At 52.8% G+C, this 14,970-nt stretch overlaps 1 protein-coding gene across 6 annotated transcripts in view; it reads right to left on the bottom strand.

Moving 5' to 3' along the window:
• Window positions 1-14,970, bottom strand: part of CACNA1I (calcium voltage-gated channel subunit alpha1 I) — a 159,152-nt gene that overhangs the window by 68,885 nt on the left and 75,297 nt on the right. For all 6 annotated transcript variants that reach the window (XM_074391037.1, XM_074391038.1, XM_039463219.2 and 3 more), the window contains one exon: window positions 1,747-1,844. In XM_074391037.1, coding sequence (XP_074247138.1) covers window positions 1,747-1,844 — 98 coding nt within the window. The remainder of the gene's footprint in view (window positions 1-1,746; window positions 1,845-14,970) is intronic.

A 14,970-nucleotide genomic window follows, 5' to 3' on the forward strand; every position in this document is an offset into this window, starting at 1 on the left:
GGGAAAATTCATCGGCCTGGCTGAGGACAGACAGAACTGTTCAGACTCCAATCCTGCCACTGCATTGCTGTGTGACTTTGTGCGAGCCGCTTTTAAACTTCTCTTAGCCTCACACAGGCTGCTGAGCCATCAGCTGTCAAGTTCCTGGACCACAGAAGGTGGGTAGGTGCCTATAAAAGCCCTGTGCACCCAGGCGTGGTGGCCCATACCTGTAATCCAAGCACTTTGGGAGGTCAAGGCAAGCAGATCACCTGAGGTCAGGAGTTCGAGAGCAGCCTGACCAATATGGTGAAACTCCATCTCTACTAAAAGTACAAAAATTAGCTGGGCGTGGTGGCACATACCTGTAGACCCAGCTACTCGGGAGAGTGAGGCAGAAGAATTGCTTGAACCCAGGAGGTAAAGGTTACAGTGAGCTGAGATGCACCACTGCACTCCAGCCAGGGCGACAGAGTGAGAGCAAGACTCTGTCAAAAAAAAAAAAAAAAAAAAAAAAGCTCCTGGAAGGCAGGCGGGGTCCTCCTCCTCTCCTTCCCCAATCTCCACCCCATCCCTAACAGAGAGCAGTGAGGAATCAGAAGACCTAATGGGCTCCAGCCTTTGCCACTCACTGGCCATGCATCCCTGGGCAGGGAACCTTGTGTCTCCACGTCTTCGTTTTTTTCATCTATAAAATGGGAACAGCTCACCTCCCTCAGAGTGATTTTAAGGCTCAAAACAGGTCATGGACATGAAAACTCTACAAGGCTGGGCAGATGTCAGGGCTTATGGTTGCACAATAATCTCTCTTAAGACTAGGTGGGTGGACAGGTAAATGGATGTGTGGGTGGATGTCCCAGTGACTGCACAGATGGATTAATGGACAAACGGAAGGATGGCGAGAAGGATGAGCAGATGGACGGATGGATGAATGGACAGGTGGATGGGTGGACAGGTAGATGGGTGGACAGGTAGATGGGTGGACAGGTAGATGGATGAACATGTAGGTGGATGGACAGGTGGATGAGTGGACACGTAGATGGATGGACATGTAGATGGGTGGATGGATGAATGGACAGGTGGATAGGTGGACAGGTGGATGGGTGGACAGGTAGATGGATGGACAGGTAGATGGATGGACATTTAGATGGATGGACAGGTGGATGGGTGGAAGGATGAGTGGATTGATGGGTGGGTGGGTGGATGAATGGATGGATGCATGGATGCATGCATGGATGGATGGACAGGTGGATAGGTGGACAGGTGGACAGATGAACAGGTGGCTAGGCATATGGGTGAGTAGGTAGGTGGACCTGTGGTGGTGAGTGACAGAGTTCAAGTTCTAAATCAGTCAGCACAAATGAGGGAGTCAGGTTTCATTGCCCCAGGGAAATGCTCTACAATGTTCTCCTTTAAACTAAGCAACTTCTTTTCCTACAGGTGCTCACCTTGACATCCTGTGAGAACCACTCCCCTACGAACCCTTTGTCCCCAAAAAGCCAGCCCCCTCAGCATGTTCTCCAAATTCTCCTGGGACTCAGAGGCATCAGGGCAACCTGCCAGCGTCTTCAGACCCATGAGCTCCATGGGGGCAGCATCTGTGCAGACACCACAGGATCCTGCACCCACCTGGGCCCTGGTCAGTTTTCTCCTAGTTAATGAAGCGGCGGCGGGGGTGGAGGGTGGGGATGGGCCCTGGCTAGGTAGGCCAGGGATACCCAGGGATGGGTCATCCAGGAATGTGCGGACAGGGAGGGGCTGACTCACTGGGCACGCGGTTGATGGCTTTGAGAGGCCTCAGGACGCGCACGGTGCGGATGGCTGACAGGTTGATGTTCTGAAGGTCCAGGGAGTACTCAACCATCCTGTGGAGAAAGGGGAGAGTAAGGGATGTCGTTGGAGGCCATCCGGGGCCAGGGCCCAGGCCATGGCATTCTCCAGCCACCTGCACACACCTGCCTGGACAGGGCGAGTAAAGACAGGGGTGGGATGCCCAGCTACACCCGGGCAGCATGCGGCCTGGCGCTGCTTCTCCGGCCCTTGTCTCCTCTGTGAATGGTGCTGGTGACAGATGTGGCAGTGGCTGAGGGCGTGAAGGGAACACAGACGTTGCTCCCCCCCCGTGTGCCCAGCACTGTGCCAGGTGGCTCCTGCCCTTCAGGTCCATCCTCCTGGCCCATGACTCATGTCAGCCCCAGCTTCCAGAGCAGCCTCTGAAAGCAGGAGGAACAGCTCCTTCACTGAACAGCTCCATGCCCCTTCCATGCTCAACCAGCCCTGCAGCTCTTTGGAGGCAGTTTGCCTCCTCCAGGAAGTCTTCCCAGATCTCCCACAAGGGGCAGATGTCTGAGGTCCCCTCACAGTGGAAGCACAGAAAACCTCAGTCGGGGGGACTGGGAGATGGGCCTGGCCTACATTCCCAGGATGACCCCCGGGCCCCCATCACCAGACCCTTCCCCAGGCACCTCCCACCTCAGGACTTCAGCGCTGCCGCCAGCTCCACCTGTCATCCACCATGTCACCACTGTCAGTAGGAAATGAAGGCTTTTCCTACACACCGAGCAAACCTGTCCGACTGTTGTGAAGTGCCGCCCCCTCCCGCTGCTTGAAGAGTCATTGAGTGAAAGCTCCATTCCCTGAAATGCAGCCACCATCCATCCCCCACCCTCTGGAGCGCAGGCTCAGGCTCCTACATGAACTCATGCACACACACCTCCACACCTGTGTGCACACACACACACAGTCACACACACGCACACACAGAGTCACAAACATGCACACAACCACACACAGTCACATACTCGCACACAACCACACCTGCACAGTCACACACCTGCACACAACCACACACAATCACACACTTGCACACAACCACACTCATACATAGCCACCCCTGCACACACACATACAACCACACACTGACACACAACCACACACCCGCAAACACAGACATAAACACACACACACCTGCACGCACGCGCGCACACACACACACACACACACACTCATTCCCTTCTTGGACATCCTCATACATGCACACTCCTACTCAAGCCCAAATTCAGATGATGGGGAGTGACCCAAAAAAGTGAGAGACCTAGAGCTAGAGACAGAGACCTCGGGACCTGATGGGGAGGGAGGAGAGAAGGAGGGGGAGCTGGCAGAGAGCAGCGAGGGATGAGGGAGGCAGGGGAAGGAGCAGGAGGAGGGAAGAGGAGTGGGGGAGGGGCGGGGAGTGGAGGCGGTGCTGGGGGCAGCAGCCAGCCTGAGAGGGTGAGGCCCACGGTGACCTGGAAGGGGCAGCAAGGGAGCGGGGCTGCGTGAGGATTCTTTGCGTGGGTGAGCCCAACTGTCATTTTCACATTTTGTAGAAAGAGCTCTCCAGGCAGCCCGGAGACACGTGTGATGGAGGGGCTGCGGGGGTGGCACACACAGGCACACAAACAGGCACTAGCACCCGCGGGGCCCAAGACTGCCGAGCCCCATTGCAGGCAGCCAGGCCTGGCTCCGGCTGGACCCCTGCCCCCACCATACCCCTCCCCCACAGATGTGGCCCTTACTCCTCCTGCCTTGATCATCATCCAGATCCTGTGGGGAAGCAGGTTGGGGAGAGGGGTTGGCGGGGAATCAGTCCCTAGGGAGACCTGGGAACCCCCCACCAGGCTCGGTTCATGCTTTGCTGGGTGAGCTGGAGGTGGGGGCTCCCAGCCAACACCAGCCTGAACCCACCCACATGCTGCCTCCTCAGGGCCCAGAGGGCACACCTGCCCAGCTCTGGCAGACGTTCATTGAGGACTTGTTCCCATCCCCATGAAGTCTCGCTGTGAAAACAAACAGATGCCTGAAAGACGGATGGGTAGACAGAAAAGCCACAGCTGTTTCAGGCCCTACTGGGTGCTGGGCACTGTTCTCTCTGCCTGCAGGAAGCCATTTCAATCTCCATATGTGTGAGTGTGGGGCCCATTATGCTCTCCCGCCACAGCCTCCCTCCATTCCACCCCAGACCAGGGCAAACCGCATCCAGGCCTGGCTCGCTGAGAGAGCCCTTAGGACGACCCCCTGCTGGTCCATAACTCCCCTCCCCCACACGGCCACACAGCTTCCTTCCCTGTGGCTCATAGTTAAGTGACGGTACCAACCATGGCCCCTGCCCCAGGATAGGCTGGGGGACGAGAATGTCCCCATGCAATTCAGGCCCTTGATGACAAAAAGTGTTTTCTTGCATTTTGTGTTTCTCTACAACAAGGGGTGGCAGGAAGAGGCTGACCCCAGGGTCCTCAATGAGATACAAGTTGTGACTGGATGTGACAGAGGCCCACGATGACCCAGTTAGTAACTTTAGGGTCTGAACACCTTCCAGACCTCAGCCTTGCCACAGGCGGCTGATCAGACACATGTCTCAATTTTTCCTGAAGGCCACCTGGGATGGAAGAACTATCTCCCTCCCCTTCTTCTCTTTCCACCCTGGTGACAGCCAAGACAGCTGGGACTTCCTGCCCACATTCCAAAAAGAGAAGGTAAGGAAGGGCCACCCTGTGGGCTGACTCCCCTCAGGCCCCAAATAAGACATCACTTATGGGAGTGAGAAATTAATTCCTAATTACACAGTTACTTTATCACATAACTTCAGTGCTAAAAGTCTAAAAAAGAAATCAACAAACCCCCCACTACCTCCTGTCAGCTCCTAAGCGCTTAATTAGGTAACTAATGTTGCTTTAAAGAGAGCACTTCCATCCTGAAGTCGCCCCAGGAGGAGGTGGCTGTCTTCTGGGGAGAGGGGCTCGGGTGTGGCCAGGCTGTAGGAGGGGCCATGCCAGGGAGGACAGGGAGGGTGGGCATCATTTCTCCCCAGCATCCTGAACTCCAACCTTATTCCTCAAAGAGCCTCCCTCCCCGGCTCCTGGCTCCTAGCAGAGGTCCACCCAAGGATCCCATGACCTCAGCCGGGCCACCATGGCTGGCTCAGGACAGGTACATGGTCCCAGGCAGGCCGTGAGGGCAGCACAGCTCATGAGTGGGGTCTGTGGGGACGAGGCCCTCTCCCTGGCTGAGCCGCTGCCTGGAAACCCGGAGGCCACCATGGCTCCATGGTGGCCTGATAATTTTGCCAACACAAAGGAGGGCTGAAGCAAGAGCTGGAGAAAGGTGGGCTCCTGACTGCATGCTGGGTCAGGATCCAGCTGAGCCTGGATCTCCGACCTGCCCTCTGCTCTCCACGGTTACCTGGGACAGTGCTTTCCTTTTGGGTTCTAGGTCCTGCCTGCACTGTATTTCTGTTCACTGGAACTCAGGGTCCTGGTTGGTTTAGAAAGGTTATCTGAGCACTTGCTACCTGCTGCAAGCTTCATGCCCCTTCCCTCGGGTACTCTTCCCTCCGTTGGATTATGGCGCCCACTGCAGATGAGGAAACTGAGGCATAGAAGGGGCCCATGTCAGGCCAGGCATGGTGGCTCACACCTGTAACCCCGGTACTTCGGAAGGTCGAGGCGGGCGAATCACCTGAGGTCAGGAGTTCAAGACCAGACTGGGTAAGATGGCAAAATCCTGACTGTACTAAAAATACAAAAAAACAAATTAGGTGGGCATGGTGGTGCATGCCTGTAATCCCAGCTACTCTGGAGGCTGGTACAGGAGACTCACTTGAACCCAGGAGGCAGAAGTTGCAGTGAGCTGAGATTGTGCCACTGTACTCCAGCCTGAGCTACAAGAGTGAAACTCCGTCTCAAAAAAAAAAAAAAAGAAGGGATCCATGTCCCACAGCCAAGGGACCCAGAAGCTCTGTGTGACTTGCCCCCTCCCCCACCTCATCAGTCACCGGCAAGGCTTTGCCGGAGCAGGCCCCGGCCAGGTGAGCAGAAGGCACAGTGCTCACCACAGCACGCGGACCACGGCCAGCATCCCCTGAGGCAGTGCTGCCTTATGGTCAGAGGACAGGGTTGGGTTCCCATCCCAGCTCGCTGCTCGTGTACCATGTGACTTTGGGCAAGTCACTGACCTGAAACGTGTTCACATCCAGATCCAGTGCTCAGAACAGGGCCTCACACAAGGAACAGCCAAGAAATGTGAGCTATTATTGTATCACAGCCTCAACTGTTACCTCAGTTCACACGCGCCCACGAGTCACATGAGGCCCTCTCCAGACCCCACCCCCAGCCAGAAATGAGCTCTCCTGCCTGGTGTCCCACTGATCCTCCATGAGGGTACTTCTGGGCACCCGACCCTGTTCCTCAGAGCGAGGGCTGGCTCGGAGGCCCTGCGGGGTCCCCAGTGCCCAGCCCAGGTTCTGACTTAGAGGTGGACTCCCTGTGGGAGCTTATCAAACAAATGATTTGAGGGACAAGATCAGAAAAAAAAAGCCAAAAAAAAAAAAAAAAAAAAAACAAAAGCTTGGCTCTGACAAGAAGCCACAAGAAATGACTGAGATTCAACATCTTTCCAGGAAATACCCCGCCCAGGAGATGATTTCTGTGTGTGGCTGATAAAAATAGGGTGTTTCCTCAATCTTCACAAGGGGCCCACGGGGGCTTTCTTAAAATGTGATTTAAGATGTAGCTAATGGAAGGGAAGCTGAGATGCTGGAAATCACAGATCATCTGTCAGGAGGCAGCTCTGGGATGACTCAGGCTTGTGTTGGTTGCTAACTAGACCACCAACCATTGCCAATATCCAGGCACCCAGGACACAGTAGGTTTTCTGTGGAGCACACAGTAGGTGCTCTGTGGAGACTGGGAGGGAAGGAGGAAGAGAATGAGGAAGGAAATAATGGAGAGAATTTGGGAGTAATAACATTAACCCTTGACTGTGGCCAACCCCTCATGATTTATGGGTCATTTTACCCATTGCTATGGTCTGAATGTTTATATCCACCTAAAATTCATATATTGAGATTCTGTCCCCCAAGGTGATGGTATTAGGAGGTGGAGCCTTTGGGGAGGTGACTGGTTCATGAAGGCAGAGCTCTCAAGAATGAGATTATCACCTTTTTAAAACAGGCAAAAGGAAGCTCATCCACCTTTTCATGTGCGGACCCACATAAGGACTCGGTGAGAAGACTCATCTATGAGGAAGTGGGTCCTCACCAGACATTGAATCCACCAGCACCTTGATCTTGGACTTCCCAACCTTCAGAACTATGAGAAATAGATTTCCATTGTTTATGAGCCAGCCAGTTTATGGTATTTTGTTAGAGCACCCCAAACAGACCAAGACATCTGTCTGAGTCCATTTTCTGCTGCTAAACAGAAGCAGAAAGCCTGGGTGATTTATTTTTAAAAAAGAAATTAATTTAGTTTATGGTTCTGGAGGCTGGAAAGTCCAACATCAAGGGGCTACGTCTGGCAAGGGCCTGCTTGCTACGGCATTGCACGGCAGAAGGGCAAGAAAGTGTGTGTGAGAGAGGGAAAGGGCCAAACTCATCCTTCTTATCAGGAACCCATTCCCACAATAACCATCCCACTCCCACAGTAATGGCATCAATCCATCCAGGAGGGCTGCGTCCTCATGACATGGCCACCTCTCAGTTCTGTTGCACTTGGGATTAGGTTGCCAACATGTGTACTATGAAAGATACATTCAGACCACAGCAACACCCATAGTCCCTCACACAAACCTACAAGGCCAAAGAACAGAGGTTATTAAGCCCACTTGACAGATGCTCCGAAACCAGTTCAGCCCAAGCTCAGAGTACAGAGGGGATTTGGGGAAAGAATGCTGGGTTGGCCACAAAGCCAAAGGATGGGCCTGCAAAGACAGAACCCAGGCAGGTGGGAACCAGGGCAGCTCCGGGAACCTCGGTGGCAGAACACCTGGACCTTCTCTCTCCAAGCCTCCATTCAGGTGACTTTACTCCATTGGTTTATCTCTGGGTAGAGTTGCCAGGTAAATAGAAGCTTCCCAGTTAAATCTGAGCTTCAGATAAACAATGAATAATTTTAGTATATGCCTCATGATGTCTGCCTCCCGTGAAACTTAGCTCCATTACTCTAGAGTAGTCTTGGCAGCATGGCAGGTGGGAACCAGAGAGTGGGCTGTGTGGGGCGGAGATGCTTTAGGCTCTGCCAGAGCTTGGGGGAAATGTTCCTTTCAGGGGACTCACCTCACAGCTTTCGGAGAGCTAGTGAGGCTTCCCAAGTCCTCAGAGGCAAATCAACTGCTTATATTTCAGCCTCTGGGAAGGAACCACCCCTTTATGTCATGGGTGAACCCGAGCCCTGGGGGCAGCCAGACCTGAGCAATCCCAGATCTGCTCCATAAAGGCTGTGCATGTCCTGGGGCAGGCTGCCAACCTCTCTGAGCCTCCATTTTCTCATCTGCAAAATGGGGTTAACAATACTAATTTCTAGGGATTGTGAGGCTATAACACCATCATGGGTGTAAAGGAGCCCAGCTCAGTCAGTAAATGATAGTTCATGATAAGCCACCTAAACGGCTTGGTTTCCACCAGCCAGGGTGCCCTTGTGGATTCTGAGAGTAACAAAGCCAGCCCTGGGATCCTCCCTTTCCAGCCTCCCTGTCCAGCCTTCCCACCCTCAGCCATGTGGTAGGGGCAGAGCTGACACATCCTGCTGGGGTGGACCTTCACCCCCATCTGGCCTATAGGAGCTCTGCCCACCCCACCCTCAGTGATTGGCTCAGGGATGAGAATTTGCCCCATGCCAGCCAATTCAGGCCAAAGAGGCTCAGTTCCAGGACAGATTGGAACTGCTGGGAAAGGAAAGGCATCTCTGAACTGGAGGGAATCAGTTCTGAGCCCCAGCTCCCTGCCACCAGCCTGCCACGGAGAGAGCTCCAGGCATGGAAGTCAGCACAGACCAGCAGAGCTGTGGGGTGGAAGCACATAGGGCCTAGAGACATCTTTCAGGATTCTAGAGCAAGCGGGCGCTGAAGCTGGAGACCCCTTGGCTTTTCAGTAGAGAAGATGTAGACTCCTTTAAACCAGAGTTCCCCTCCCATGTAACAAAGTCCTTCCTGATTCATTATTGACGGGTGTCAGGCACCTTAACCCATGGCCAGAGAATCTCTGGTGACTTCCCCCAACATCACAGATGACAGCTACCATCCTGTTTCCATGGAAACAAGCCTCCACAGTGACCATCACCCTCTCTCCCACCCCATCCCATATGCAAATAAGAAAAACACACTGAGGTTCCCACGGGAACCTTCCCGGGTCCACGCTCACCCAACGGCAGCTCAGCTTAAGGAAAATGGCTCCAGATACCCTCTCCCCAGCTCTTTAGTGCTTGGGCGCAACAGACAGGAAACAAACATGTAATGATGCCACCACGGCTCTGGGGACTCCAAGATGATGACTAACCTTGGCCCTGCCCTCAGAGTACCCAGTGCACCTGAGCATCCACATCCGCAGGGCAGACAGACCCATAAGTCCAGGATAGATCAGAGTTTAAAGTCAATGACAACACCAGAAGGGTGCCCTGGGCTTCACAACGTTTTGAGGGCTTCCTAACTCACCAATAGTGCACACAGAGCATGCAGGAAAGCCAGCTCCAAAGGCTTCTGGGTATCCCAATGATCACCTTCTGATCCCCATGACCACAGCAGGATCTGCTGGCAGACGCTAGGCTCTGTGGAGCTTGCATAAGTTCGTGTTGACTTTAGAGATCTCAACAGAGCCCTGCCCCTGCCCAGTGGGCACAGGCAGAGCTCCAGAAGCTCTGACCAAGACTTGGAGACACGGTAGAGCCTCAGCTTTGGTAAACGGTGGGTGAAGAAACTGAGGCTTGAGGAGAGGAATGTGACTGATTCGGAGCGCTCCCCCCACCACCCCGTGATGTGCATTCTCTCTTCTGATCTTGCCCAGCCCCGAGGAGCAACTCCTGTTTGATTTAGCCAAGTTCAATGATGTTTTCTGCTTTCTTAGCACTGCTGCAGGCAGCTCAGGTGTCCATCAGACCCAGTTCTGGCCAAATGCACTAGGGAAGGGAAGGATCCTGGAAAGAAAATCTCATTTTCCTGATCCAAGTGGACATGCCCTGTCACTCTTCACCCTTCCTTCTTGTCTTTAATTCAGACATGACACCCACGGCTTCAGTGGCTGCCTTGTGACCATGAAAGAAAGTCCTGGAAAATCAGGATGTCAGCCCCCACACTGCAGAACTATCACCAGTAACCAGAACTTTGTGTTATGTCAGAAAAACACATTCAGGATTCAGGATTTGCTTGAGCCACTGTGGGTTACTTGCAGCCAAATGCATCCCTGACAAATATACCCAGGAAGTCACACTGAACCAGGTCCCCATCCTAACTGGTGGAGCCAACTTCCCAAGGTTCAACTCCTGACTCTGCCCCTTACCAGCCTGCAACCTCAGGCAAGTTACTCCCTGTCACTGTGCCTCGTCTGTGAGGTGGAACTGACCACAGCCCTCCAGGGATTGCCTGACCATTCAACAAGATGGTGCACTGTGTCAGACCCACTGTGAGCACTCAGCAGTCGGTATCCTTATTTTTATCACACTCCTGGAGGAAGCATCAGAGGATTCAATTCCCTTTGCCTTTTAAAGTCTCATTGATGGGGCACTTAGGACAAAGGGAACTCTCGGCCAGCAGCCTCAGCAGGGACATACCTGCCTGATCTTTCTAGAAAGCCCTAGCCCAGAGCTGAGAAACAATTCTTAGTGGCTTTTTGTTTCCCAAGAGCCTGTAAGAATCAAGCTGGAGAAGCTGTCCCCAAGTGGGCATTCCAGAGACCATGTTTCCAGGATACAATAAATCCTTTTTATTTGTTTATTTATTTATTTTTTGAGACAGAGTCTTACTCTGTCACTGAGGCTGGAGTACTGTCACCCAGGCTGGCATGATCTTGGCTCACTGCAACCTCTGCCTCCCAGGCTCAAGCAATCCTCCCACCTCAGCCTCCTCAGTAGACAAGAGCCACCACACCCAGCTCGGGGTACAATGAGTCCTAACCTGGCCTCTCCTTCTCACCCTCTAGCCAAGGTGCTAAATTACTGATGTTACTGGTATCTTTATCAATGATCATAGAAATTCTTTTTTAAAAAATGTTTTAAAGAGATGGGTTGTTGCTATGTTGCCTAGACTGATCTTGAACTCCTGGGCTCAAGAAGTCCTCCCACCTCAGCCTCCCGAGTAGCTGGAACAATTGGCACACACCACTGCATCGAGTGATCACAGAAGTTCTGTGTTTGTTTTTTTGAGACGGAGTCCTGCTCTGTCACCCAGGCTGGAGTGCAGTGGCACAATCTCGGCTCACTGTAACCTCTGCCTCCTGGGTTCAAGCAATTCTCCTGCCTCAGCCTCCTGAGTAACTGGGATTACAAGTGTCCACCACCACACCTGGCTAATATTTTATTTTTTATTTTTAGTAGAGACAGGGTTTCACCATGTTGGTCTCGAACTCGTTACCTCAGGTGATCCACCCACCTTGGCCTCCCAAAGTGCTGGGATTACAGGTGCCCACCACCACACCAAGACTAATTTTTGTATTTTTAGTACAGATGGGGTTTCACCATGTTGACCAGGCTGGTCTCAAACTCCTGACCTCAGGGGATCTACCTGCCTCAGCCTCTCAAAGTGCTGGGATTACAGGCATGAGCCACAGCATCTGGCCAATCACAGAAGTTCTTACATGGAGTTCCCACTGTTCTGTTCACAAAGTACTTCTACCCATCACGAGGATTATTCAAATCCTGGACACAGATGCAGAGATGGAGCCCTCCCTATTTCTCTTCCCCTTCCTGCAGTTCCCAGACTAGGAATCATGACTTCTACCTTTCAGTGGTCCTGATTTGTGGCCACTGTGACAGTCAAATGAGCTGTGGTTTCTCCGTAGGTGGCCCACAGATCACATCAGGGCCACCTGGGCGTTCGGTTAAAATGCAGATTTCTAGGCTCTGCCATGCCTGCTGGCACTGGATCCCTGAGCTAAGGCCCAGAAATCTGCATTTTATCACACGCCCCAGTGATCCTGTTGCTCCCTGAAGTTGGAGGAGCATTTCGAGGGGGTGAAAGGCTGTGCATGTGTTTAGGGAGTGCAGCGGTTGCCCATTCCCGATCTGTGCACACCCCTCCCTCAGCTATTCCATTTGCCACATGGTCAGAAGCTCTCGGAGTCTTTTGGATGTAAGGTGGCTCCTGTTCTCTGTACTTATCCAAGGAAGGGCCCGCACAGGCTGTCCTTGGCAAGCCTCCTTCTGGTAAGGTCCCAGAAGCCTCACCTTCTACCCCTGGCTCACCCCCAGAGACCAGGCATCAGAATTATTGGGGAAGCTTTTAACAGAGGTGGCCAGGCTCCTCCCCACAGGTGGCAATGGCTGTTTTGTTTCTGGCGGGGGGAGGAGATAGAATTACCAGCATGATGCAGCAAGGGAGACACACAGCTAAAGAACATCTCAAGTTCAACAAGAATGTGATTGAGTAGTTCATGACCTCCTAATGGACAGAGGCAGCAAAGTGTAGCTTAAATGATAAGTCAAAGAGTTGGGTTTGGCAAAGAGCAGTGGCTCATGCCTGTAATCCCAGCACTTTGGGAGGCCAAGGTGGGTGGATCACTTAAGGTCAGGAGTTCAAGACCGGCCTGGCCAACATGGTGAAACCCAGGTCTCTACTAAAAATACAAAAATTAACCAGGCATGGTGGTGCATGCCTGTAATCCCAGCTACTCGAGAGGTTGAGGCATAAGAATTGCTCGAACCCAGGAGAAAGAGGTTGCAGTGAGCTAAGATGGTGCCACTGTGCTCTAGCCTGGGCAACAGAGAAAGACCTTGTCTCAAAAAAGAAATAAAAAGAAGGAAGGAAGGGAGGGAAAGAAAGAAAGAAAAAGAGAGAGAAGGAAGGAATGAAAGGAAGAGAGAAAGAGAAGAGAGAGAAGGAAACAAGAAAGAAAGAGAAAGAAAGAAAGACAGAGAGTTGAGTTCAAGCAGACATGAATAGAGTTGATGGCCAGGGCTTTGTCACACACTGGAAGAGTCTAGTGCAGTGCCACAGCACTCGCCGTCCCGAGCTGCATGAGTACCTGCAATGAGTGGCTGCATCAGGACTCCAAGAAGCCACTGTGAGATGAAATCTACAGCAATAAGTGCAAAGTTTGTCATGTGGGTTTTAAAAATCACTGACTTTTAGTTCCAGGGTAGGAGAGACCTGGTCTGGAGAGTGAACGTGAACTGATGGCAAAAGGGAGCACATCCGCTCCCCAGATCACCACAATCCCGCACTTCACTGGGCGAGAGCCACCCATTCTTTCTACCCCATAAGCTGCCATCGGGAGGGTGGGATCCCGTCCTCCTGCTAGGGACAGAGACAGCCTGAAGCAACTCCAGCAGGTGAGAGATGAATGCTGTCCTTTGACAAACGGTGGGAAGGCTGGAGACATTTCATCTAGAAGGGGAGACTTGAGGAGGACAGGAGCCGCCCCCAACTTCCGAAGGACAGCCGCGAGTTTGTCAGCGATGCCATCCCTGCAGCCTCTGGGCCCTTCCTGTGCAGTGACGGCCTTGCCCCTTCTCTGGCCTCGTCTCTTAGCAACCACGTCACAGAAACCCTGGGCTCCAGCATCCCCTGTCACTCACCCTTCACTTCCACATAGGCCCTCTCAGGCCTCCCCCATGCTTCCCCCCACCTGAAACTCCCTTTCCACAGCCCTCTGCCTGGCCAGCTCTTACCACCCTCAGATCTGTCCCTCAGGGCGATATACAGTGACTCCCCCAACCAAAATCAGGGCCCCATTCCATGACCTGGTGACTTTCTATACTTATCGACAACAGCGTGGATGCAAATTTAGACTTTAGCTGCAGTGACGTGTTTTATTTCTGTTTTCCAAACTAAAAGTTCCATGAAATCACAAAGGGTGTGTCTTGTTCATCTTTGTGCCCCCACTACCCTGCATAAAGCCTGGCATGTAGTAAGTGCTCAATAAATGCTGATGTAGTAAATGAATGAACGGTACCATCCAGTCAGAGCCACAGGAAGATCAATTTCAGCTCCGTGAAAGAGCATTCTAGTGCTTTCAGCTGTCTCAGTTTGAGACTGGTTGCCTGGTGAGGCACTGCGCTCCCTGCAGGGGCATCGTGGGGGCACTGCGCTCCCTGCAGGGGCATCGTGGGAGCAGAGGCAGGCCCCGGCTCTCAGACACACCTGCCATGAGGGTTCTATCAGATGCAGAGATGAAGGCTGTGACCTCTAAGGAACTTTGCAACTTGGAGGTGCTATGCCTGCCTCCGCAGCTTGAAGAAAGAGCTAGTAAGTAATTAGGGGAAGGGGAGGTGCAGGAAGGGAGGAAACATCCTTGGAATGCCAGGCCGGTTACTCGGGAAACAGAACATTTATAGCACCAAGCCTGGGTGGGACTTCGAGGGATGGGTGGGCGGCTCTGGGGACGGGTCTTGGGTGAGAGCGGGACTGGAGGGCTGGGCTCTGGAGCCAGGGTTGTGACTCCCCATCCTGTCCTCTCCACCTACGCCATCCTTGAGCACAAAGAATGGGAATGACCTTGAGCATAGCGTAGTCTTGTCCACCTGAGTCCCGGAATCCAGCACATGGCTGGGCAGTGAGTGTTCGTGATTCTAGCAAAAAAGTCAGCTGAGCGTGATGGCTCACACCCGTAATCCCAGCACTTCCAGAGGCCAAGGTGGTAGGATCACTCGAACCCAGGAGGTCATATAGTGAGACCTGTCTCTACAAAAAAATGAAAAACTAAAAAAAAATTAGCCAGGCATGAGGTTCGTGCCTGTAGTCCCAGCTACTTGGGAGGCTGAAGTGGGAGGATCACCTGAGTCTAGGGAGGTTAAGGCAGTCAGCTGTGATCGCACCACTGCACACAAGCCCAGGTGACAGAATGAGACCGTCTCAAAAAAAAAAAAAAAAGTCTTCTTTGCATCTGTACTCCAGTCGGGACCACCTACATCACGGTGGGCTTGGTGCAAAGTGAAGATGCAGAGACCTTTGTTCATAAATGATGAAGAAATTCAAAATAGCAGAGTGTGATAGCAGAGTGTGGACCCAAGCATGGGGGCCCTGTACAAC

This window comes from Saimiri boliviensis, chromosome 21, assembly GCF_048565385.1.
Source record: "Saimiri boliviensis isolate mSaiBol1 chromosome 21, mSaiBol1.pri, whole genome shotgun sequence".
Lineage (NCBI taxonomy): Eukaryota > Metazoa > Chordata > Mammalia > Primates > Cebidae > Saimiri > Saimiri boliviensis.